Here is a 25,634-nt window from a genome sequence, read left to right as displayed (position 1 = left end):
TTTCTCGACATAGAGAGGAAGAGAGATGATCTAGCGACTAAGCACTAAGCTGATACGTTTAATTCCAAACCAATCATCACGTATAGCAGTTGTTATGTCATACAACCTCATTGATATGCAAATTTAGAGTAACCAATGAGATAGCGACGTTAAATTACGGCGAGGGCAACGCACATTAGCTAATTAATAATGATCCTTTAAATGGCGAACCAGCGAGGCAGTTGACAAGAACGCGTTGGGTAGGTGCCCAGTTAAACATCATGAGGCTTTCCGAGTTATGGGGTCCTTGCGTCGTTTTCATAGCTCTCAGTGGTAAGTGATAATACTTAAATATAGTCATTTGATTTTGAGACCGAATATCAATCGAGCAATAGGAGAGTTTTAATACTCAACGAATAACTTTCGTGTTTCTTGTCAACACCTGTTTCCTTGGTCAATATACAAAGGTTAGGATTTTTCAAGAAAACCCAAAGATGTATGTCTTCAACAACTATCTATTCTTTCGTTTGTCTAGTTGTTCACTTCTTTTCTCTAAAGCGCACTGGGCCAATTTGTTTAGATTTCGAGCTACAATATTGCATGAGTGTATACAAGGCCTAAGTTTTTATGTATGCTTGCACATATGTATGTACAGAAAATTAGGTAAGTGCAAATACACTGGTGCCCATGAAGTCTGAATAATTTTTCTTACCCATAAAAACGGTTGTGACAATATAATTTATTCTCGAGATATAAAGTATATACATCGTCTCAGAAATTAGTTGAGCATTAAATATTGATCAACACAGATCCATTAATAAAAATCACAGAAGATATTAACTTTATGCATCAAGAATAAATCATAATGGCAAAATCTTTTCATGAACAATGGTAAGACAATTAAATACCAACTTTATGGGCAAAAGTGTTAGCGTGAGAGAAATATATTTGCAAATATTTGAAGAAGATATCATGCAGCCACAGATACGAAGCGATTGTTTTAGTGAGCCTTTATATAAGTTCCTAACTTTGGTGTCACAATGATTTTTATCCACTCAACATTTACTGCAACTTACTCAAACAAAATAGGTCTTAAGAATAAACAATATTAATATAATTCACATGTAAAGATCATCGAGTATCTCCTTTTTAATCAAAGCTGTAATGGGCACATTGATCTTTAAAAGAAATATGATTGGTAAGAGATTTGGTCAAATATATATTTTTTTAAATTCAACTGAATTGAAATGGTATTTTTAAATTTCAACTGTCTTCATGTTTGTCAATATAAAATGAACAAACAGTCTAAACAGGACTTGATAAGTGAATTCCAATGATCCAATGCTATTTCTATTCACCAATGCTTTAAAGGTACTATGTCCCCTGTGCAGGCCAAAAAAATAAAAAGGTTAATTTCCAACGGCATTTGAAAGATAATACTAATTTAGAACTCCCCTTAAAAAAAAAAAAGGGGGGGGGGGCTTGAAAATGTCTTTAAGTTGGAAAATAACGACTATTAGTTGTCAAATCAACTTAGGAGCTATAGAGCCAATAAGTAATAGTCTGTAATAGTAATGCGTGTAACTGTTTAATTGTTACAATTCCGCTTTGTGACATCTCTTTTCTATCATGCATATCTTGTAATAATTTGCAATGATTGCCAAAAATCCACTCTCTGTTCATGACGTTACATTTACACCATTATCAATTCTTATTTTTTATGGCACATGATGTACGATTCTATGCTGATCTGCCCATTGTATTTGTATTTTTTATTTCGTATTTGAATTATGTATTCATTGTAGTCATAACATATCCATATTTAACAGTCTCACTTACATTTATTTGCCCTCACTATGTATTGACAGAATACTAATTTCGTCAAAAGGAACGCTTTTTCGGAGGCCCCTTCATATTTCGGGCTGTTTGCTACAATAAAAAAAACATCTGAAAGATTGTATATTATGATAACATCTTTCGAATAAACAAGGTGTGCTTAGGTTGGGTGGTAGTTGCAACCAAATAAAAAAATTGAGCATGATATTTGGCTTTGGCGTTCCGCTTATACGATTTATGGACGAAAACAAAGCCTTATTTAAAAGTGAAAAGTATAAAAGTAATCGGAGAGGTTTCCTTCTTGTAACTTACCAGAAATTTGCCCATGTACCGGGTCAATATGTTGTGTCAAGGAGAGGCTCAAATCTCTTTTCAGTAAAAAGTTATAACAACCCAAATTTATTTACTTGACTTCCAAAACAACTTTTGTTGATATCAATTTCATTGAGGTATGTTGTGTGTGAAATAAAAAATAAAAATAACTCCTTGCACTTAACCCTCCCCTCTCCCCCTCCACCTCCCTCTCCCACCCTCCCCCACCCCCTGCGTCCTCCCTTCTACTTGCGTGGATAGGGAATGCATTCTGGGACATGTTTCTTTACTTTATCGTTGTCTTCGTTCCACCTCTACCTCGCTCTTCCTAAAACTTCCCAGTTTTACTATTTTGTCAGATGCAGGAGAATTTTCTTTCTCATCCATGCCAAATTCTTTTCCCCCCAAATTCATCCTCTTTGAAACTGCATTTAATTTCATCCATGGTTATAGATATACCCCGTTCTCTTTCCATGAAAATCAAATACTTTACTAGAATTAAAAAATTATATACCAATTGCTTCTTTCCTTGATCAATTTATATTATTCCCAAAAATATCTCCTCCCAATTTAGATTAGGTATCAAATTTATTATTAAAGTCGTTCCATATCAAACGACCTTTTTCAAATAAAAAATTAATGACGATATGTCTCCTCTTCCTTTTTGCACAAGCAACACAAATTAGCTTGGGCAATTCCAAATGGATACAAATGATAATTACTGGTTACTAATGAATTTCGATTTATGCATGTTTCTCTCCAAAACACCTGATTACTGGATACTAACTATTTAATTAATCTGATTTCTGGTTACTTACTATTCAATTAATTTGTTTACTGGTTACTGGTTACTAACCATTTAATTTATCTCGTTACTGGTTACTAACTATTCAATTAATCTGGTTGCTTGTTACCAACTATTTAATTCATCTGAACAGGAATACACTCTGTATACAATAGTGTGTTGCTATATCCGGCAAGACTCTGACAAGCTTTCGAGTTGTAAAGAGCAACTTTTGTTTTAATAAGAAGTACTCATAAAATCAGTAAACCGTACTTTTCGATAACATTGCATTTTGTATTGCCTTCGAAAATTATGTTCGGATTTTTTAATATGTCATTGTCACATTGGCACATTTCAATAGGTGACGCACCAAGTGATACGGTTAATATTTATTTAGGGGATATCAATTTCAGGTGTCGGAGTCAATGGACAAGGCTTTACTGATACCTACATCACGTCGATAGTGTCACCGGAGTTCCCCTGGCCGTATCCCTCTGACATCCAACGGCAATGGCAGATACAAACGGATGTTGACCAGATGGTAATATGCACCTAAATGCCTGTATGTCTGACACGTGTCTCACTCTGTCTTAGGACACTCTAATAACATATGGGTCAAATTTTACCCGACATTTTGTAAGAAAATAAGAGTGAACATGCATGTTTGTTGGATAAAATGTTACCTGATATTGGCTCACTTTAATGAAAATTGTGTATATTTTACCCAATATTCAGCATATATTACCCAATAATTCATGGTATGTAGAATGTTCCAATGTTCCCTTTTTACACGATATAGGGTCAAAGTTTTACTAGCTATTTTTGAAGTGTATAGTCGTTGCAAAATGGGCGTCATTTGGCTGACAAAGTACTGCGTTAGAGACTGGCGTGGGCCTTGACGCAACGTGTGAAAGTGACATCTCACTAGAACTTAGTGAATGCGAAATACATATTACGAATACGCTTAAGAAAATGAAAGATAATTGGTTCTAGAACACCAACCCCTGGACAACCACCCCGGATAACACCCCTAGAATAATCACCCTCTAGGACAACTACCCCCTAGGACAACTACCCCTAAGGCAACCACCCTCTAGGGTCGACTACCCCCTAGGACAACTACCCCTAAGGCAACCACCCTCTAGGGTCGACTACCCCCTAGGACAACTACCCCTAGGGCAACCACCCTCTAGGGTCGACTACCCCCTAGGACAACTACCCCTAGGGCACTAGGTCGACTACCCCCTAGGACAACTATCCCCGGAAAACTTCACCCATACAACTACCCCCTAGAACAACTAAACCACGGAAAACTACCCACCGGACACTACCCCCAGACAACTACCCTCTACGACAACCATCCTCTAGGACAACTACCCCCGGAAAACTGTCCTAGGGGTACTTGTCTGGGGAGTAAATAAAAAAAAAACATTTTGGTACCCTTTCTTCAAATTGTTTTCAATCACTCATGCGTGAGATATGCATCATATGAGTTGCATCAAATGAAAGACGAGGATCTAAGCTTTACAAATATATGTCATTTATTCATTATAATTGTGATTAAGTTATGATAAAACATCGATAACTCTCTGTTTCCTTTTTTTTCTGTGACGGACTGTATATTGCGATTATTGGTTGGTATATTTTGGAAGATTCCAGAACTCGTAAGATAGAGAAATGAGACATAGGAAATTATTGCTTGGGTAAAGAAAATTGCAAATTGTCCAAAATAGAGCTGCAAGACTTGTTGAACGAGCAAGGGGGAGAGATCCAGTAACACCCATGTTAACTCGCCTTCATTGGTTACCTGTAAAAGAAAGAATTGCGTATAAAGTTCTTATGTTGTGTTACAAGGTAATGATTCTTAAATCCCCGACTTATCTTCTTGATATTATTTGCTCATACATACCCCGTAGAAATCCCCGCTCCTCAACAAAGAATCTCCTGACTGTCCCTACCACATCAACCCAAACATATGGTTCTCGTGCCTTTTCAACGGCAGCGCCTGTCTGGTGGAATCAGCTTCCTGACGAGCTTCGAGTTGTTGGAAGCATTGACGGCTTTGGAAGAGCCCTAAAAACCTATTTGTTTTCAAGGGTCTCCTCCTAGAGTTGATTTGTCCGTTGCTGGTTGGGAGGCTGATTTGACATGATGAGTGTCTGTCCGTTTGTTGAATTTGTTATATGTAATGTTAATTAATTTAATAGGTGTAATTATAGGTGCATTAATTAGTTTTTTTTTCATAAATATTTTTTGTCATTTGCTTATCTATTTTGTTATTTATTGTTTTATTAGTGTTGTTTATATATTCAAATGTAAAGCGCATAGAGAAATTTACAATTTATTATGCGCTATACAAATTTACTATTATTATTATTATTATTATTAAGTTCATTTAGGACTGGACAGTGTATTGGAGCTGGGCTTGGTATACGGGGATAATCCAGGAACAAGTTAGTAATAAAAAGCAATGTAAAAGTAATTTGACAGTAGGAGAGGACGGAGTTAAGGACGTAAAAAGAGAATATAGTAGAGGACATTATAGAACACCTCGGGATAAAAAAAAAAGAACATAGAAGCCATTAGTCGATAGACTCTTGTAGATATTTTATAACAACTTCACCAATTATTGCTCATCCCTTCTCGACGTCTTCCATTTCTTCTCTCTTTTAGATTTCCTGCGTATTCATATATATAAAGTGCGGTGATAGCTATACATTCGACCAAGAGATATTCTTCAAGCTACCTTGAGTATTTCTGTTGAGCCCCAAGCGTCATATTTTGTTCATTAACGAACACATTAATGGCGAAACAATAGCCCAATGCCGAATACTGATTAACCGCCGAGAGCCTTATCGCTGGAAGCTAAATTAATCACTAATCACTTGGTCATCGCGAGAATCGCTTCGCCAGCCGTGAATGCAACATTATTATGAGGAAAATCCCTTGTTTGTGTTTACTGCCACAAGTATCAACTCCACCTTTAGGCTAACATCAGGCGCGGATCCAGGATTTTCCAATAGGGGGGGCCGGAAGTTTGAAAATTGCGCCGACCGTTTTTTTCAAGGTCATATTAGAAGCACCATACCATTACAATTTTTGACATTTTCATCGGGGGGGGGGGGGGGGGGGCTATAGCCTATTATCCGAAAAAGTAACTTTCTGGTTTCACAATTCGGCTAGTGAGCGAAGCGAGCGGGCAACAATTTGAGCAAAAATGTATTTTGTAAAAGTGTTATTTATAACCAAAATAGACGAGAAAAGATTTCAAAAAATCATATGCGGGTAGCTCGCTAACCCCCCCCCCCCCCCATGACGCGCGAAGCGCGGAAGCTTTGACCTTTCATTAATTATTAGAGAAAGAAGACGATTTTTTGTTGTACCATTCTCGACTCTTAATCCTTCTCTGAATTCAGTTTTCCCCCTCCCGCGCAAAGCGCGGAAGCTTTGACATTTTATAGTTTAAAGGTAAAGACCAGTATTGGAAACGCCCCAAATTCAAAAAATGAAATGGAAGCTCTCATTACCAATCATGTGAAATAATATGTTTTGACTAATACATGATGATAAAAAATTTGCCGGGAAACCGCCTACTAATTCATATATTTGGTAAATTTGTTTCTCTCATGGTCTGTGAGAGATATAGGGTAGTCCCATATACATCTTTCTGTGTATAGTGCTTGTAACTTTACGAAGAATGGGCCAAATTTCTTATCATTTTGATGATTCCAGAACCTTACAGATGCTAGATGCTAGATGATCAACCTTTTCTGATCGATTCCACAACGTTTCTTTCACAATGCAATCGCATGACCATAACTGGTCTTTACCTTTAATGAAATTATTAGAGAAAAAGATGATTCGTTGTACCATTCTCGACTCTTATTACTTGACTGAATTCACCCCCCCCCCCTCCCGCGCGAAGCGCGGAATCTTAGACGTTTCATTAAATTATTAGAGAAAGAAGACGATTCGTTGTACCATTCTCGACTCTTAATCCTTGGGTGTATTCAGTTTCCTCCTGCCCGCGCAAAGCGCGGAAGCTTTGCCCTTTCATTAATTATTATAGAAAGAAGATTTGTTGCACCATTCTCGACTCTTATTACTTGACTGAATTCACCCCCCCTCCCGCGCGAAGCATGGAAGCTTTGGCCTTTCATAGTTTAATGAAATTATTAGAGAAAGAAGATGATTCGTTGTACCGTCATCGACTCTGAATTAAGTTCCCGCCCCCTCCCACGCGTAGCGCTGAAGCTTTGACGTTTAATCAATTATAAGGAAAAGGAGACGATTCTTTGTACCATTCTCGACTCTTAATCCTTGTGTCTGAATTAAGTTCCCGTCCCCCCCTCCAGCGCGTAGCGCTGAAGCTTTGACGTTTAATTAAATTATTTGGAAAAGGAGACGATTCTTCGTCCCATTCTCGACTCTTAATCCTTGTCTGAATTGAGTTCCCGTCCCCCCTCCTCCCACGCGTAGCGCGGAAGCTTTGACGTTTAATTAAATTATAAGGAAAAGGGGACGATTCGTTGTACCATTCTCGACTCTTAATCCTTGGGTGTATTCAGTTTCCCCCTCCCACGCGAAGCGCGGAAACGTTGACGTTTCATTAAATTATTAGAGAAAGAAGATGATTCGTTGTACCGTCATCGACTCTTTATCCTTGTCTGAATTGAGTTCCACCCCCCCCCCAACTCCCGCGCGAAGCGCGAAGGCTTTGACGTTTCATTTAATTATTAGAGAGAGAAGACGATTCGTTGTAACGTTCTCGACTCTTAATCCTTGTCTGAATTGAGTTCCCGCCCCCTCCCCCTTACCGCGCGAAGCGCGGAAACGTTGACGTTTCATTAAAGTATTAGAGAAAGAAGATGATTCGTTGTACCGTCATCGACTCTTAATCCTTGTCTGAATTAAATTCCCGCCCCCCCCCTCCCACGCGTAGCGCTGAAGCTTTGACGTTTAATTAATTATAAGGAAAAGGAGACGATTCTTTGTACCATTCTCGACTCTTAATCCTTGTCTGAATTAAGTTCCCGTCCCCCCCCCCCCTCCAGCGCGTAGCGCTGAAGCTTTGACGTTTAATTAAATTATATGGAAAAGGAGACGATTCTTCGTACCATTCTCGACTCTTAATCCTTGGGTGTATTCAGTTTCCCCCTCCCACGCGAAGCGCGGAAACGTTGACGTTTCATTAAATTATTAGAGAAAGAAGATGATTCGTTGTACCGTCATCGACTCTTTATCCTTGTCTGAATTGAGTTCCCCCCCCTCCCGCTCGAAGCGCGGAGGCTTTGACGTTTCATTTAATTATTAGAGAGAGAAGACGATTCGTTGTAACGTTCTCGACTCTTAATCCTCGTCTGAATTGAGTTCCCGCCCCCTCCCCCCTCCCGCGCGAAGCGCGGAAACGTTGACGTTTCATTAAAGTATTAGAGAAAGAAGATGATTCGTTGTACCGTCATCGACTCTTTATCCTTGTCTAAACTAAGTTTTCCCTTGGCCGCGCGTAGCGCGTAAGCTTTGACGGTTTATTAAATTATTAGAGGAAGAAGACGAATCATTTTATCATTCTCGACTCTTAATCCTTGTCTGAATTAAGTTTTCCCTTGCCCGCGCGTAGCGCGTAAGCTTTGACGGTTTATTAAATTATTATCCTTCTTTGAATTCAGTTTTTCCCCTCCCACGCGAAGCGCTGAAACGTTAACGTTTCATTAAATTATTAGAGAAAGAAGATGATTCGTTGCACCGTCATCGACTCTTTATCCTTGTCTGAATTGAGTTCCCCCCCCCAATTCTCGCGCGAAGCGCGGAAGCTTTGACGTTTCATTAGATCATTAGAGAAAGAAGACGATTCGTTGTACCGTTCTCGACTCTTAATCCTTGTCTGAATTGAGTTCCCGCCCCCCCCCCCCCCGAGCGAAGCGCGGAAACGTTGACGTTTCATTAAATTATTAGAGAAAGAAGATGATTCGTTTTACCATTCTCGACTCCTAATCCTTGTCTGAATTCAGTTGCCCCCCTCCCGAGCGATGCGCGGAAGCTTTGACATTTCATTAAATTATTGGAGAAAGAAGACGATTCGTTGTACCATTCTATATTACACCTACCATGGATAAATCACGGCCGGGAGCGTCATAATTTTGTGTTATCGGGCGAGGGCCGGGGCCGGGGCCGGGGCGTAGCGACCAAGCGAGATTTTGCAATGTTGAATGCTGAAATTATGCATTCTAAAAAATCCCTAAGCCCGATATGTACGTTCTTTCCGCTATATTTATTTCTAGCTATATTTCTAAATTTCCTGGGAGACTTGTCCCCATATCGGGCCCAGGATCGCCGCCCCTGTCCATGATTACTACCAACATGAGTTCTAATACAATCACAAGCGAGTCGATACGAGCTGAATCCAAATGAAGGGCAAAATAAGAGTTGTGAAGCGGCCTTACCGTTAATTTAAAATTTGACTGTTGAGTATATAACTTCTATTTAAAAGACATCCAAAATATTTTGCCCTTTTCAAATTTCTCACTAAAGAGTGATGACCGCAGGGACTGTTCTTAACGTTTAACTTTGAATCCGCGGCTCGAGATTTTATGCGGCCGGCCCGGCCCGGCCCCCCTCTATTCAATAACGTTTGCCAATGAGCCTTCTGGAATGTCCCCAAATCTCCCGATTTCAGTTTTCCCATATTTGTCGTTACTGTCACTTAGCGCCATTTCCTTGCTTTTCCCCCTTTCTCACCGACTTTTCTTTTCCCACCCCCCTCACCCTCTCAGTGTTATCTAGGGTACGCACATGTATGTTCCCTCTCTTTGGAAGCACCCCTCTGTCTCCGGTGTGTAAAGTCAGTACGGGCCGGATTTTTGTGTATTGCGGGCCGGACTTTGTTTCGTGAAAAGTAACTCTTTATCGGAAATTTAGGGAACACAAATTCGGTCCCTCCGACCCCGGAGTTGGAGGGAGGGGGGGGGGGGGGGGGGGGGGGGGCTTTTTATTTATCTTTTCTCTTCTATTTTCTTTTCTTTTCTTTTTTCCTTTCTCTTCTCCTTTCTTTTCTCTTCTCCTTTTTTTCTCCTCTTCTCCTTTCTTTTTTTCTCTTCTTTTCTTCCTCTTTTTTTTCTTCCTTTTTTTTTGCGCCGCCAATAGGGGGGGCCGCGGCCGTTTCGGCCCCCCTGGATCCGCCACTGAACATATTAAACCGGCCGTGCGAGTATGAACTACTAATAACTGAACGTGTGGTCGATCACGACGGATCTTCTCTGTGCGAAGTTGTCTTTCTCGCACCCACTCCCTTCTCTGCACTTCGCCTTATTTTTGTTCAATTTAGATTTTAGTGGTTATGGCTAAAATATGTACTCGGTTGTGATTGAGCCAATGAGAGACATGAAAGTAATTTCTTTTTGGTGCTTGATGCATGGCTGATCGTAGGGAAACGGAGTTAAGTCTTTTATCAACTCTGTTTGTTGCTACCGCAGGCAGCCAGTGAAAACGAATTCGTTTAATCAAATTATTGAAATGCAAGCATCACTTTAAACAAACAGAACTTTGTTATTCCTATCTCATTTTTCCCGATTGAGGTGTTAAGGGTAGAAAATGAACTTTCTAGAAATACGATTTTTTTCTTTGAAATTCAGATACCGCCGCGCGCCCGCCAAAATGACTTTTTGGTACTCTCTCTTCTAATTGTTTTTAATCACTCATGCGTGAAAAAATGCACCATATGAGTTGTATCAAATAAAAGAAGAGGACTTAAGCTTTACAAATATGTCATTCATTAATCATAATTGTGGTTAAGTTATGATAAAACATCGATAATTTTCGATTTAATTTTTTCTGTGACGCATTGTATATGTTTTTTTTTGTGTAGCTTTAATTATGGGTTTTTCAATTTGGCACTGTAGTAAATGAGCATAATTTCTAGTTCATTTAAAGTGATAACTGACTAATACAGCCGGAGAACTTGAAAAGATGTCTGTTTTAAGGTGAAGGGATGCCACTATTGACAACTGTCATTATGAGATGCTTTGGATGTGATACTCCAGAGTAAAACTTCTGCAAGTATGACAACTACTACAACTAAAATATCAAGTGGCTACTGCTGCTGCTACTACTACTACTACTACTACTACTACTACTACTACTATAACAGCTACTCCTACTACTACTACAACAACAACTACTAATACTACTGATAAGGGATAGGATCGGTGTTAGGAATAGGGCTAGATGTGTTCAATATCCTGGGATATTTCCCGGGTATATTGCCTGTAGAAATTGTGTTCAGATTATGTGCCGTGCCATTGACATATTCGCACATTTTGATACGTGAAGTATACAGGGATATTACGATCTCCGAAGGTTGAATTTTCGAAAAAATCTTGCGATCATCTAAACCATAATTCAAATATCCATTTCAAAACATTTTCACGCAGATTATAATCTTCATTAACTACCTGGACATCGAGCATCCTTGGGACACGTTGACCTTGACCCACTCTGCTGCACACGACACCAGTTTAACTCGCATCCCATTGGTCAGTGGAAATCTGACGTCTCTTTGTCTACCCGGGGGACTCACCACTATTTCGTTTTGCACTGATCTTGTCCAAGAGCGGGGTGGCTTCTCATTGGACATTCGATTTTACGATGCAAATGGTTTGTTGTATATCTGAATTTATATTCTGCACCAATTATAATTCATAGAAGGCAGCACGCTTCAGAAAGGGGAAAGTACTGGCTAAAATGCGGTGGGCAGATTTGAGAAAATGAAAAAAATATGAACAAAGTGTATATCAATTTCCATCACACCTTTACCTTCTTCGTTAATTTTTTTGTTTTTGTAAAACACCAAATTCTGGTCTTCTTTATTTCCTGATAATAATATAAACATCTTCACATTTTTAGCATTTGCCTCCATTTCTGGAGGGATATACATGGGTTTCTAATATTTTCTTCTATCTGTAAATGTAAACGATAATTCCATAGGTAAAACAAACTATGAAGAAGTCTCTGTTTTGTTCTTTTCTTTTTAAATTCTTTTCCAACAAAGCTGTTTTAAATAGTGAAAAGTGCATAATTAAAAATAAAACTAACATCTTTTCCCTCCTTTGAATTAAAATCAATAACTTCTTCGTTAATGAAGGCAAATCTTTGCTGCTACACTGGAGTTTGCTTCGTGAAAAATTTGCGTTTACTGTTTTATATTTAATTAAAACTACAAAAGCAAAGCGGTTAAAAGAACCCTTCTCTCTCTCTCTCTCTCTCTGTCTCTTTCCATTCTTTCACACCCACACAAACTCTCATACAAATTAATTCCTACAAGCGCCCCGAGCATACACTAGATCTCTTTAATCCTTTTTTCTCGTACAGCAAACCATTTCTCCATCCATCTGTCTGTCTTAATTTTTTTTTTCTCTCTCTCTCTCTCTCCCTCTCTTTCTCATTTGTGGACTTTTCCAGTCACAGGCCAGCTCTTCGATGATGCATTCAAGTGCGCTTCAGGGATTGAGACCATTCGAAACGAGGCTCGTTGTGACGGGATTGTCGACTGTCATGATTTCTCAGACGAGGTCGATTGTGGAGGTAATCCCCCATCTTCGTTTTTTTTAATTTTCGTTTAAAAAAAAGAATCCTCATAGCTTTACTTTACGATCACAAAACGACTTTCAAGGCTTTTGCAAAAGAGTGAGATTTTAAGAAAACTACATGAAATCCACCATGGATTGGATTGGATACTAGGTTTGGATGTACTTTTTGTGACGAGGGGGGGGGGGGGGGGATCGACAAATATTAGATTAATTAGTAGGACGTGTACGACGCTATTCTCCCCCTCCCCCTAAGTAAAAAATGATAACATCCATGTTTCAATTATCGAAATAATGATGGGACTAATCAGTTATTTAGTGATAAGTAACCTTAAAAAGTCGCCAAAATGATTTTCCTGCAGCATGCGACCCGGATTCTTTCCAGTGCCGCGGGAGTGCTATTTGTATCCTTCCCAGCAGACAGTGCGATGGATGGAGTGACTGTCCTCTATCTGATGACGAAGAACAGTGTGGTAAGAGACCTAATAAGATCAATTATGCTTTTCGATACTTCTAGTGTGATATTTGAGCAATTTAATCGTAAATGAACTTCTATAAAGCCCCGCACACAAAAAAATGGACGCATTGTCAAACTTCTTCTTTCGTGGCCATCATCTGAGCTCAAATGTTCTGCCAAGCTCTTGCAAACTGAAGAGCCTGCTCATTTGCTGCCACTAGGTCTTCCAGGCAGCATTTGTCATCTAGGAGTGGGCATATCCGATAAGTGTGCCATAGATTGCACGGATGTTCCACACTCGCAGTCGATGTCTGTGTCATCAGTCCTGAATGCAAATATAAAAGAAGATTTTTTTTCTCATAAATTTATAGGCTTTGACAAATAACAATGCCCAAGAAATCAAAACTAAATTTCCTAAATTGAAATTAACACACAGTTAAAAAAAAAATATATTGTCAAAAGAAACATTTATATTTAAAATGAAGGATTTAAAGGAATTTTACCATTCTTTTAATGATCTAGACACCTTGAAATGTCCCGAGGGCTATTCTTGTGGTGAATCGTCGTACAATGATCGACATGGACCCGTTCCATCGGCATGCAGTGGTCCCCAGTGGAACCCTTTCTGGGTAAATGGCACAGAACCCTGGTTTGGACAATCCTTGCAGAATGTTGCACCAAAGGCCACACTATTGTGAGTAAATTAATCAAGACGAGGGGCATTGGACTGTGTTCAAGTATCATGTGAAGGGCACTTGATCAGAATTATAATCTGGCCAATTACTGTGTGTGTGTGTGTGTGTGTGTGTGTGTGCGCGTGATGAGGCACATTGATCAGAATTTTATTAATAAAGCAGTGTTTGTGCGTTTTTGCATGTCTGTGAGTGCGTGATGGGGGAGGGGGATGGGGTAAGGAACTGAAATGATCAGAAGAATATACTAATTAAGTATTCTGTGCGCGTGCGTGTGCGTGTAAAAGACAACAGAAGAAGGAACTGGACATTTATTGTGGGTGAATATATATGGTATCTGAACATAATGCATCTTCAGGATTGTCCAGTATTTCATGTACGTACATGAAATTCACAGCATAGCATATACTTTCAAGGAATTAACCCAACTCAATATCCCTTTTTATTGCCTATATATATCGTGTTCGGATGTTTTCATATTCGCACTTTACACATTTAAGCGAATGGATGAAAATCTTGTCTTTGGGGTCAATTTATCTTGTTTGTTTGTATCAGTTTTATTTTGTCTGCTCATTAGCAAAGATATAATAACAATTTCAAGCAAAATTACTAAGAACTGTTTACATGTTATTCATTGTTATTATAATATGGTTCAGAATATATTATTTGAGAAAAATTACTAAATTGTGTACTTTCTGTTTTTGAGAGATTTAGAGAGAAAAGTTATTAATTCAAAGGGGGAACAATTAAGAAATTATATAAAAAGCGGGTTGAAGGTGCTGTAAAAGAGAATCCCCCAAAGGCACACCTCATCATCATTCATATAGAACCGTCTTTATTTAGTAAAGGTCCTACAATCTTGAATTTTCTCATTCATATAAATAACTTTAACAGACAAAATATAATCCCAAAATGGAGATTAACTTTCTTAAGACCATACATTATATTATTGAATCCTCTCAATCGAATTTCATATTTCATTCTAGAAATCTAAATGGATTACCAGTCATGGAGTTGAATATAAGTATGTTTGACGGAATGAGGAACCTACATACTCTGTAAGTATTCAGAGAAATATTAAGAATATGGATAATATATTACTGTATATATTTATTTTGTAAGAATATTAAAGCTCTATTTTGCGGATAATGAAAAGAGCTGAAACATATTACAAGCACTATTTGAAATAATGATATGGTCATGAAATAAGCTACTGTCTTTTAAAATTACAAACATACAATAAATAATTAATTAAGAAAAGTACCTGAAAAATATATCAGACAGACTTTCATGAGCAATTTCAATACATTATTTCATTACCTTTAGAAATCATGTTCAGATTAAGTATGTTGTGTATGCACTTTTAAGAGGTGACGCTCAAGGCTATTGGAATCGTTGATTTTACGAAAGTTCTTTCGATCGTATTCCTGACAGTTTTAAGACAAAATACTTTAGGAGGAACGAATGAATTTCAGTTTCAATAAAATATAATTTTTCCCGCCGCATAAATCCTCTAAAATCTTAGTTAATATTGGGACTAGAGGATTGCTTTTAAAGGAATTTCATAACAATAACTCAGATAATTTTATTATATTTTTCAGAGACATCTCTTCATGCCAGTTAGAAAGACTGCCGCCAGGGGTTTTCCGCAAACTTTCGCGCCTGTGGAAAATGTAAGCTTTGTATGATTCGAATTTCAAAGAACTGTAAATTCATTATCATCTTTCTTTTTTAAAATTCCACATAAGTTTTGTAATGTACCACGTATAGTCTTTTTTTAACTATTCGTGTAATAAAAGAGCTCTAAATTTTATTTCATTAACATTTCAGTTCAGTCATTACTATGGCAGAATAAATAGTTGAAACAATAACTCGATTGACACTTCTGTGGTATTGTATAGTTAAAGATAAAGATCAGTTCTGGTCATGCGATTGCATTGTGAAAGAAACGTTGTGGAATCGATCAGAAAAGGTTGATCATCTAGCATATAAGTATTGGTGTGAACTGCAAGGTTCTGGAATCATCAAAATGATAAGAAATTTGGACCAGTCTTGGTAAAGTTAAAGGCACTGTACACAGAAAGATATATATAAGACTACATCACTCGTGCAAGACACGTGCGTTATATCTACCAGGCCCAAATAGATATAATAATTTACCAAAAATATCAAATAGTAAGCGGTTTTTTCGGCAAAATTTGTATGATCACGTATTAGTCAAAACACATTCTTTCACACGATTGGTAATAAGAGCTTCCATTTCATTTTTTGAGAGGAGGGCTTTTCCGAAACTGGTGTTTACCTTTAAGTGATCCCATTGAGCTTAATTACTTGCATTTCGTGTATATCATATAATGAGAAATTGCGTTTTGGTTGAAGCTAGTGGTTAATTGTTTGCTTACGTAACAACGAAGAAAAGTGCATCGCTGTCAATCTTTTCTAAATGCATTTGACTGAAAAGTCTTAAATGCAATGCTATTACACTTCAAGCTAATTATTATAGCATTGTATGTGAGAAGAGCAGTTAGCCACTTATGTAAACATGTTTTGATTGTGTGTGTGTGTATAAGGCCCTTGTGGGACATTGCAAAAGTGCATTTAAATTCAATTTTTGAAAGAACGGTTTTGCCTAGTGTTTATTTCCCTTTCGAAAACTTTGAATGAATGAATCATTATGCGAATGAATACTTTAATGAGAAAATGGTAAATTAGTTTGCTGAAGTCTTTCACAAACAGTGTATCAAAGCACTAGAAAACTAAAAAATATTAGGAAAAAGAATCTAGCTTAGGCGTGAAAAGAATAATTAGTTACCCATATGTCTCCCTATTTTTAAAAATGCGTTTTACATAACACTCTTTGGGGAAAATACAAAATGCCTTTTAGTAGCATACACATAATATAATAAATACGTTATATGTTATATTAGATCTTCACAATCTTTGTCCCATGTCTTTCCTCGTTGTAAATGCAGTGTTGCAATCAACAACAGTCTGACGTATCTAGAGAATGGCACGTTTACAGGACTAGTCAACCTGAGGCTCCTGTAAGTAAACCGACAAATTGGACCGAATTCACAAAGGAGGTTTGTAGACCTAGGTTTATGTGCGTCATATGACGCATTTCGATGCGTTTCTGACCATGGTTCAAACAAACCTTGGTCTGAAAAGCGTCAAAACGCGTCTATAACGCATATAAACCTAGGTTTTGTCTACAAGGACTTTGTGAATTCGGGCCTTTATGGTTACAAAATTATCCTCATCAAATGATTTTACACCCAACCGGATATGAAGCTAATGTTCGAAAATTAAAGGGACATCATATAGTCTTCTTTTATTGTTATTCTTTCATTAATTCATTCAATTTCTTTTACAAATAGTCATATAAAACATAACTTACATTGAATTCATAACTTCGAAGGAGTATGAGTGTCATGAATTTAAGGAAAATATACAGACCGTTTGAATCTAATCAAATTTAAAGAATCTAACAAAGCCATGACACGCCTTGTATAGATTGATATTATTTTAAAATCCCGATTGCTGGATTATAGTCATACCGAATTGTTTCTCTGTTGTATGATATTGAACTCAATGGAGATTCTGCATCCAAGATTCAGGCAAGCACCAAAATTAAGATGTTAATGTACGGTGTATTTCATATTTCTCCCAAAATAGATACTTAGATTATAATCTGATAATGCGTTTAGACGAGGGGTGCTTCACAGATCTTGGTCGTCTCTTTTTCATGTAAGTATATAAATAGATCAGTGATTTTCGAAACATCCCGAATTAAATAATCATATACCCGGGGAAATTAAACCCTTGACTATAGTCTTGCGCGAAAACACTAATTGCCAAATATTTTTTTTTTTGCTTTGTCACGGCAGCTGTCCAGCGTAGTAATCTGCGGAAGAAATACAGTTGCAGTTTTGGAGGAGTGAATGGTTGGGGTAGAGGGTTGTAGTCGTAGGCCTGGGGGAGTTGAACGGTAACGGTGACGCAACCTTGCAGATGCTCTCGTGAAGTAATGATCATCATAATTCCCAAAACAGCACTGGCTTTTAGATCAACAAGTCACACAAAACGTAATGTTTGCATTTCTCTGTGAAGGAAAATACGTTCAATATCTTTCAGATATACAATTTTTTTCTCAATTACTGCCGACAGTGTTTTTAATCACCTTTCCTATTTGTTAAAGTTGCCATGAACATTCCCCTTTCATATATCATTCTTGTGTTTGAAAGCTAGCATGTGAATGTCAATTGGGCGACCCCCCAAAAACAAAAACAAAACAAAAAATCATCTTACACGCAAGTTTAAGAGAAGGGGGCATCCTTTGTTTTAAGTATATGACAACCCGAATAAAAATATATCGTGGTCAGATCTACTGCGTTCATTATTGGGTCACCGTCGTCACATTCAATTTTATCGAATAATTATTATTTTGTACATATTCCAGTGACCTCGGTTACAACCAGCTATCCAAGATTCGCCCAGGTACATTTAAAGATTGCAGTTCCATGGAGCGCCTGTAAGTTTTCTGCATTTTTATATTAAAGATTTAACTTGTTTTCTGGTATAGAAAGTATAGAAAATAAATTATCACAGAATCCAATGAAACTTACATTAAATGTTCAAGATTTCAAATAAATAACATGTGCCAAAAAAAGTTGGTAGAAAATGTATAGTGGCTGAGTTATGAGCAGGCAAAGTTAAGGAAATCTGGTAGTGGGCCCGACACCATGTGCATAACACAAGTCACTATGTGCAAATTGGAGTTGTGGTTTTTATCGAAGATGGTGCCCAGTAAGGTTTCGTGCCTTTGTTTTTATTTCACTGGGTCAAACGACCAAGCTACTGCAGGAAAAAACAATCCAGAATAAATCACAGTAATTTTCTCTCAAATATGATTCCCATACCAGAGCTCAAGATTAGCATTAAAAGCACACTGCATCCAATATATATATATATAAATAATATATTTTTCATAAAAGAACATCGAGTATATATATACTCAATGTTCTTTTGTAAAAAATAAAACAATTAATATAAGATACACATTCACATACACATTCCTTAATTGTCCAGCGGACATCAAAGGATATACCTGTACATTATATCTTCTCCTCTTTTAATTATTTCGAATTTTAACATGTACAGTAATTTCAGTTTTATCAGGATACTATAAATATGATGAGTTGAATTTCGATGATTTTTCTTTCTTTCAGGGTAATGCCTAAAAACCATATTGAAAGTGTGAATAGTTCCGTATTTGAAGGAATAGAAAAACACCTCAAGATAGTGTAAGTATTAACAAACAAATAAAAATCAAAACTGAGAGCACGTTGTTTTCATTTAATTGATCATAGTAGTTTTAAGCAGAAGAGAATTTCTTGGGGCGCTTTAGAAATAATTTCCATAATTAATCTGTTTTTATAAACTTATTGTTTATATAATCGTTACTTTTATTATTTTCATTATTTTTATCATTATGATTATTGTTAATATCATTGTTGTTATTGTTATTATCTATTTTGATATCATTATTGTGATTATTGTTTATATTATTATTATTATTATTGTTCTTGTTGTTATATATTTTTTATATTATTATCATCCAGATTATCATTGTCATCGAAATGGATTTCCGCTTTTTAGTAAAATACAAAAGAGAAGCAATGTGGAAGTGGAAGAAAGAAGTAATTTGAAATAAATGTCAATCAGTCAGTACAAGCATGGAAAGGTGTCTAAAGAAATTTAGAATGTTTAGTTGCCACGTTGTACTGGGGAAAAACACTATAAGGAAATGACAATATCAATCAGTAACATTAGTCATAAAATAGAAATAATCAACAAAATACATCGGTTTGAATTTAACTCTAGTAGAATTCGTGTAGGTCAGTGTATGTAAACCTCCTGTCCCTGTTGGTCGTTTCATGATTTCATGTCTCTCCATCTCATTATTACTATTAGTTTACCCCTGCAGAGACCTCTAATGACGTCTTCCAACGCTTTTCTTTAATTCCTTAACTTACTGATAATTGTTATTGTCTTCGTTTCCATGCCCCTGCAGCTCCTTTCGTGATAATCCTCTTCATTCCATCGCCCCCGGTACTTTCGACGGTCTAACTCGACTCGATGATCTGTAAGTACACTCCTTACATTTATATGAAAGCCCATTTCCACCATCACTTTACTTTTTACAAGATGATTACTACTAACATCACCGTGGGAAATTACCAGCATGACTTGTACTAATGATGAGAGTGTGTATTGTGACAATTGGTGACTAAATTTGGAAATTCGCCGCTAGAATTTTGTGATTTATATCTCTAAGGTTTAGTTTCATCCATTTGATTTATGTTTTGGTAACACCGCTCAATACATCTATTAAGTATTATCTCCTTTCAATATTATAATTACGTGTGTATTAGACTGCACTGTTCAAGCTAAGCTTTTCAAAGTTGTATGAATTCAGATCACTAACAGCGCTTTTTGGATCGAGCTGTCACTGTGAGTTTAGAGATTATCGAGCACACTAGATTAAAAATAGAAAATTTTGACAGAAAAATTGATGTGTCAGAAAGATGTGTCGATAAGCTGAACTGCACAGCGTTTTGAGCCTTATATTATGGTGATTTGAATGGTTCTAGCCGTAAATCAATTTTTGTTCGTTCCTCCTTTGTCTTGTTTTATTCTAATTATTCTCGTTTGCTTGTCATTCAAAACTTACAGACATATTATGTCCACTACGACGAAACGTATCCAGCTTTTCCCGGAGATATTTCAGGGATTGGAGAACCTGCTTGCATTGTAAGTTTTTTTAATCAATTCTTACAAGACGATAAATTAAACCTCAACCTTAGCATTAAACATTTTCGCACTAAAGCTTTGTATTCGGTTAATTTAGCATTATTGGTTTAAATAATTTCACTCTTTAATTGTCAATATATTCTGCTACGAGAAAGCAAACACACAATTTGTAACACTGAAACGATGTCATTATACAGTGGTGGATCCAGGTGGGGGCCGACAGGGCAGCCACCCATCCTTGATGGCCTCATAAAATACAAGGGGGGGGGGGGGGAGAGCAACGGGTGAGTGAGAGAATGTGTTTCCACCGAAATAACCAATATGGGCAGTGCAAATTTGAACACACGTTCGCTCCGCCGTTCCCCCTTTTTGGAAAATCCCGAGTCCGCCGTTGTTAACGAGTAGGTAACCCAAGGTAACTTTGATAGCCTTGTGCCTAAAGCCCCCATCACACCGTCCTTGCTCGAGGGCTATACAAACCCAGCGCGTTTCTGCCATTCCTTATTCCCGTTCAATATTTCAGGCTGTGCAGATGAAGACATAAATGTCACGTTGTAACATGTTCATAGTACGATCGAAGTACGGCAATTCCGTTCGCAGTACGCCCATCTCGTTTTAAGGACGTTGTCACTTCGTCTAATTGCAGGACGGGAAAAAATTCTGGACAGACAAACTGAGCCCGTCCATGAAGCTCTTAAACAGATCATAAAAGTTGCTACTACGTTCAATCCGTTCGCACACAGTTTGAGCCCGTTTGGCAACATTTCCCAGAACGTATTAAGAACTAGTTTGGTGTGATGTTGGCTTCACTTCAAAGTCTTGAACTGCACAGCTTGAATCGTTGAAGTTGAACGGGAATGAGGAATGGCAAGAACGCGCTGGGTTTGTATAGCCCCCGGCCTGGACGGGATTGCACACGCTCTAGGAGCCCATTCGGACGCTTTAAGAACGAGATGAAGACGAGTTGAACTGTCTTTGAACGAGTTGGCTGGGTACCAAACTGGTTGTAACAAGTTTCAAACTAGTTAGAATGGATTTGGACATATTGGGAACGAGGTAGAACTAGTTAAGAACGGGCTTGGACTGCCTGGAAATGGGAAATTTCCCCCGATCTGAACTTGATATAAACTGGCTATGGACGGGTACATATAAGTTGAACGTAAAGAGAACTGTTTATGAACGAACTAGGATCGTACTATAAACATTTTTTTTAAATATATATTCTACCCCGACCACAATCCGTTTTACGGTTTTTCTAGGACGATTCCAGAACGTAGTGAGAACTATAGTTTGGTGTGATGGGTTTTTTAAATTAATGAACGTGACAATGACATTATTAGGCACAGGCGCGTACGCAGGATTTTTTGAAGGGGGGGGGGGGGGGGGGGTTTAACATTTATAAATCGGGCCGAAAATTTCGCAACGACTCAGCCAGCCGCTGAATAAGCGGGGGGGGGGGGGGCGGGGGGGTAAGAGGTCACTTTTTTTTTTGGGGGGGGGTCCCAAAAAAATCGCAACGACTCAGCCGACCGCTGAATAAGCGGGGGGGGGGGGGGGGGGGGGGGGGGTAAGAGGTCACTTTTTTTTGGGGGGGGGGTCCCAAAAAAATCGCAACGACTCAGCCGACCGCTGAATAAGCGGGGGGGGGGGGTAAGAGGACATTTTTTTTTTTTTTTTGGTCTCGAAATTTGAAAATTTGACATTTGCTCCATTGGGGGGGGGGGGGGGGGTAAGGTCAGCTTTTTTAGGTCAACCATGGGAAAAAAACCAAAAGGGGGGGGGGGTTTAGAAAAATTTAGGGGGGTTTACACACAAAAAATTACCAAAGGGGGGGGGGGGTTTAACCCCCCCCCCCAAACACCCCCCCCCCTGTGTACGCGCCTGATTACGCAATCCGAACTTGATTATTACATATTAGCGCCCATTTTTATCTACCCCAATTTAAGTCTGATAGATGCCCCTTTTATGTTGACAAGTACCCCTTTCTTTTGTAATAAATGCTAATTCTGACCCTTCTTATAATTGCCCCTTTTCTTCTCCATTGAGTGCCCTTTTTAGCTATGAGAAGTGCACCGTTTCCCATCTAATAGTTGCCCCTTTTTACTTTAACACGTGCCTTTTTTTCTTTTCTATAATAAGGGACCCTCTCCCTTCTGTTAAGTGCCAATTGTTTTGGTAAAAAGAGCCCCTTACACTATCTGATTAATGCCCCTTTTCACCTCTGATAGCTGCCCCTATTAGTCCCATATAAATGCCTCTGTTGCTTTGACAAGTGCCTATTTTCCTTTCCAATAAGTGCCCCTTTCTCTTCTTTTCCCCTCTAAAAGGTGCCCACGTACTATTAAATACTGCTAATATGAGAAAATGCCTTATACGGTACACGTACAGTCTGTTTTCCACTCAAACTGCGCAACCTGTAATAAAGAAATCAATTCATTTGCCATAACGAAAAATCCATCACATTATCTGATCATTTTCTTTCCTGTATGTGGCATGATAACATAAACAATATGGTTTATAAAGAAAAAGGGTTTTAATGGACATATTTGTGGTGTGTAAAAACCTTTGAAATACAGGTATTTTCATAACCCCCATATTAAGAGTAAATCAAACTTTAATGTTTCAATACACCATAATTTATATATATAATATCAACTTGCAACTGTATATTAAACATGTTCATTACTTTAAACTCATGATAAAATTTGAATCAATTAAAGGTCTTTTTCATGTAATACATATTTGGTCAAAATTAAAAGTCTTGATTTATGACGCTCTTTCAAATCTTGAGCCAAAAATTATATTTTTAGTCTAACCAAATGCGCGTGGCATCCAGTCCTATCTTATTTCTTAGTATTATTACAAGAGTTTAAAATGCATGTGCATAACCCCAAAATGCCCTCCAAAGTACAAAGTCTGTCACATAGTAATGATAATGAAATCACCCTTAGGTTCAAAATTTGATTATTGGAAGTACATGTATTTGGTACTTGTTCGAAATCTATACATGTAATAGAATGAGCGAAGGATAGGGTACAGTCTTTATCTTAAACATAATTAAAGAGAATTACTTTTCGAGGTTAATGGTCTGTTTAATCGTCCTTCTTATCGTGAAATCGTGAAATAGTAACATAATCTTAGGACTTTGTTGCTTTTAACATCATATAATCTCATTCTTGATATCGATTTCGAAATCCATTGCCAACAGAGTGGTGTATGACTCCCGGCTCTGTTGCATCGCACCAGAGAGAGCCTCATGCGTTGAGCGAGTACCCTCTCATCCCCTCTTCACCTGTCGGAAGACCTTCCTCCAGAACCTAATCATCAAGATCTTCATGTGGATCCTGGGTATCAGTGCGTTGCTAGGCAACGCCTTCGTTATTTTGATGCGTCTTCGGTGGAAGGAGACGACATCAGCGGGCAGTATTCAGTCAATCTTTATCACCAATCTGGCCTTTGCCGACTTCTTGATGGGCACCTACATGATCATCCTTGCCACTATGGATCTCTACATAGGTGATTCGTACTTCTGGGAGGGTCGAGCCGAGGAGTGGAGATCGAGTATCGTCTGCCAGATAGCTGGCTTTATCACATTCTTGAGCAGCGAGGCATCTGTCTTCCTCCTCACCCTCCTCACCGTCGACCGCTTCATCTGTATCATCTTTCCATTCAGTACGTACCACATCACCGTCGCCAAAGCACGCATCCTCACCGGCTGTATCTGGGTGTTCTCTTTCCTACTTGGTCTCGTCTCCATCCTGGTTAACTACCTCAACCCCGACGCGTACAGTCTGAGTGACGTGTGCATTGGCCTGCCACTCATCCGCAAGTCTGTTGACCTGTATGCCGAACTTGACGAGAATACACAGTCTCGGTATGACGTAGCGAACTTCAACACGGTAGCTTCATCCACCGTGTCTACCTGGGAGTTTTCCATCGCCGTCTTTTTGGGTATAAACCTCATCAGTTTCATCGTCATCTTTCTCTCCTACATTGCCATTTTCTTCAGGGTAATTGACTATGTTGAGTTTTTCTCTGTTCCTGTCGATAAACCTATTAATCTTGTAATCATAAAGTATTCGACTTTAAATGACTTTAAATTTCTTAAAAAATATGGTGACCACACATTTTCTCCTGCGACAATTGCTCCGGCTTTATTTTGTCAACGATATATAGGGTTGGGTTGCAATTTGGTTTTGGTTTAAGTCTAGGGTAAGGGTTAGGGTTATGTTCAGGGTTAGGTTTAGTGTTGTGTCCACGGTTGTAATTCAGAATTCGGTTAGAGTAGGAAATTGACGCGGAGCAATTGGCGTACATCCAAAAAGACATTTATTCTTCCGATTCTGTTTAAAGGTTCACGCAGGCACATAGGGGTGACTTTATTAAGAGAGTACTATTGGAGGGATATCATTTCACTTGTCTCTGACCAAAAAGGTCACTTTGAAACATAAAGCTAAAGACGGAAATACTTTGAGCAATCTTTAAAGGAACTTAAGCATCCGCTTTCTATATAAGAAATTACAAATCAGTCACCCTTTAATAACCCTGTGCAATGAATGGGTCAAGTTTTGCGCTCAGTAGATAAAAGGAGTTACGTGATAAAATATCTGTTCCCTTGCATTTTCGGATTTCTGTCTTAAATTACTTCCTACGCAAGAACGTGTCTTGAAACCTTGTCTTATGATGAGCAGAATAAAAAAAAAACGTATAAATCCAAATTAAATGTATTTTCCTGGATTTGTTTTCTCCAATTTTCGTTATTACAGTAGCACTCTCTCTCTCTCTCTCTCTGTATATATATTTATACACACATACTTAATTGTAAAAGACAGTTTCTTGAAACTTTGTCATGTATGTATTCCAGGTGCGTTATGTACGTGGCCAAGTCGGTCGTAAGGGGAAAGCGGCGAACGAGATCAAGATGGCCCTTAAGCTCCTCTTCATAGTCGGCACGGACTTCTTCTGTTGGATGCCCATCATTATCCTGGGTATCCTCATCGAAGCAAACGTCATCACCATCTCCTCCAACGTCTATGCCTGGTTGGTGGTGTTCATACTCCCCATCAACTCCTCGATCAATCCCTACTTGTACACCATCATCAACGAGCCGACGACCACGCCCCATCGAGAATCGAAGAAATAATATATACAAACAAAAAGAAGAAGAAGAAGAAGAGGAA

General features: G+C 38.2%; 1 protein-coding gene across 1 annotated transcript; it reads left to right on the top strand.

Annotated features, from left to right (window-relative positions):
* The first annotated feature begins 226 nt into the window (after positions 1–226).
* Positions 227–25,634, top strand: LOC578933 (G-protein coupled receptor GRL101). Its single transcript, XM_030991447.1, has 16 exons — positions 227–312; positions 3,325–3,452; positions 11,341–11,563; positions 12,368–12,490; positions 12,855–12,965; positions 13,472–13,643; positions 14,628–14,699; positions 15,243–15,314; positions 16,614–16,685; positions 17,317–17,388; positions 18,101–18,172; positions 18,870–18,944; positions 19,715–19,786; positions 20,377–20,454; positions 23,663–24,464; positions 25,319–25,634. Exons 1-16 carry the CDS (start codon positions 261–263, stop codon positions 25,595–25,597), a joined length of 2,475 nt encoding a protein of 824 aa, XP_030847307.1. The 5' UTR covers positions 227–260; the 3' UTR covers positions 25,598–25,634.

This window comes from Strongylocentrotus purpuratus, unplaced genomic scaffold (assembly GCF_000002235.5).
Source record: "Strongylocentrotus purpuratus isolate Spur 01 unplaced genomic scaffold, Spur_5.0 spur5_contig_845, whole genome shotgun sequence".
Taxonomy (NCBI): domain Eukaryota; kingdom Metazoa; phylum Echinodermata; class Echinoidea; order Camarodonta; family Strongylocentrotidae; genus Strongylocentrotus; species Strongylocentrotus purpuratus.
The sequence above is the reverse complement of the archived record's forward strand: the minus strand, read 5'-3'. Positions and strand labels throughout refer to the sequence as shown.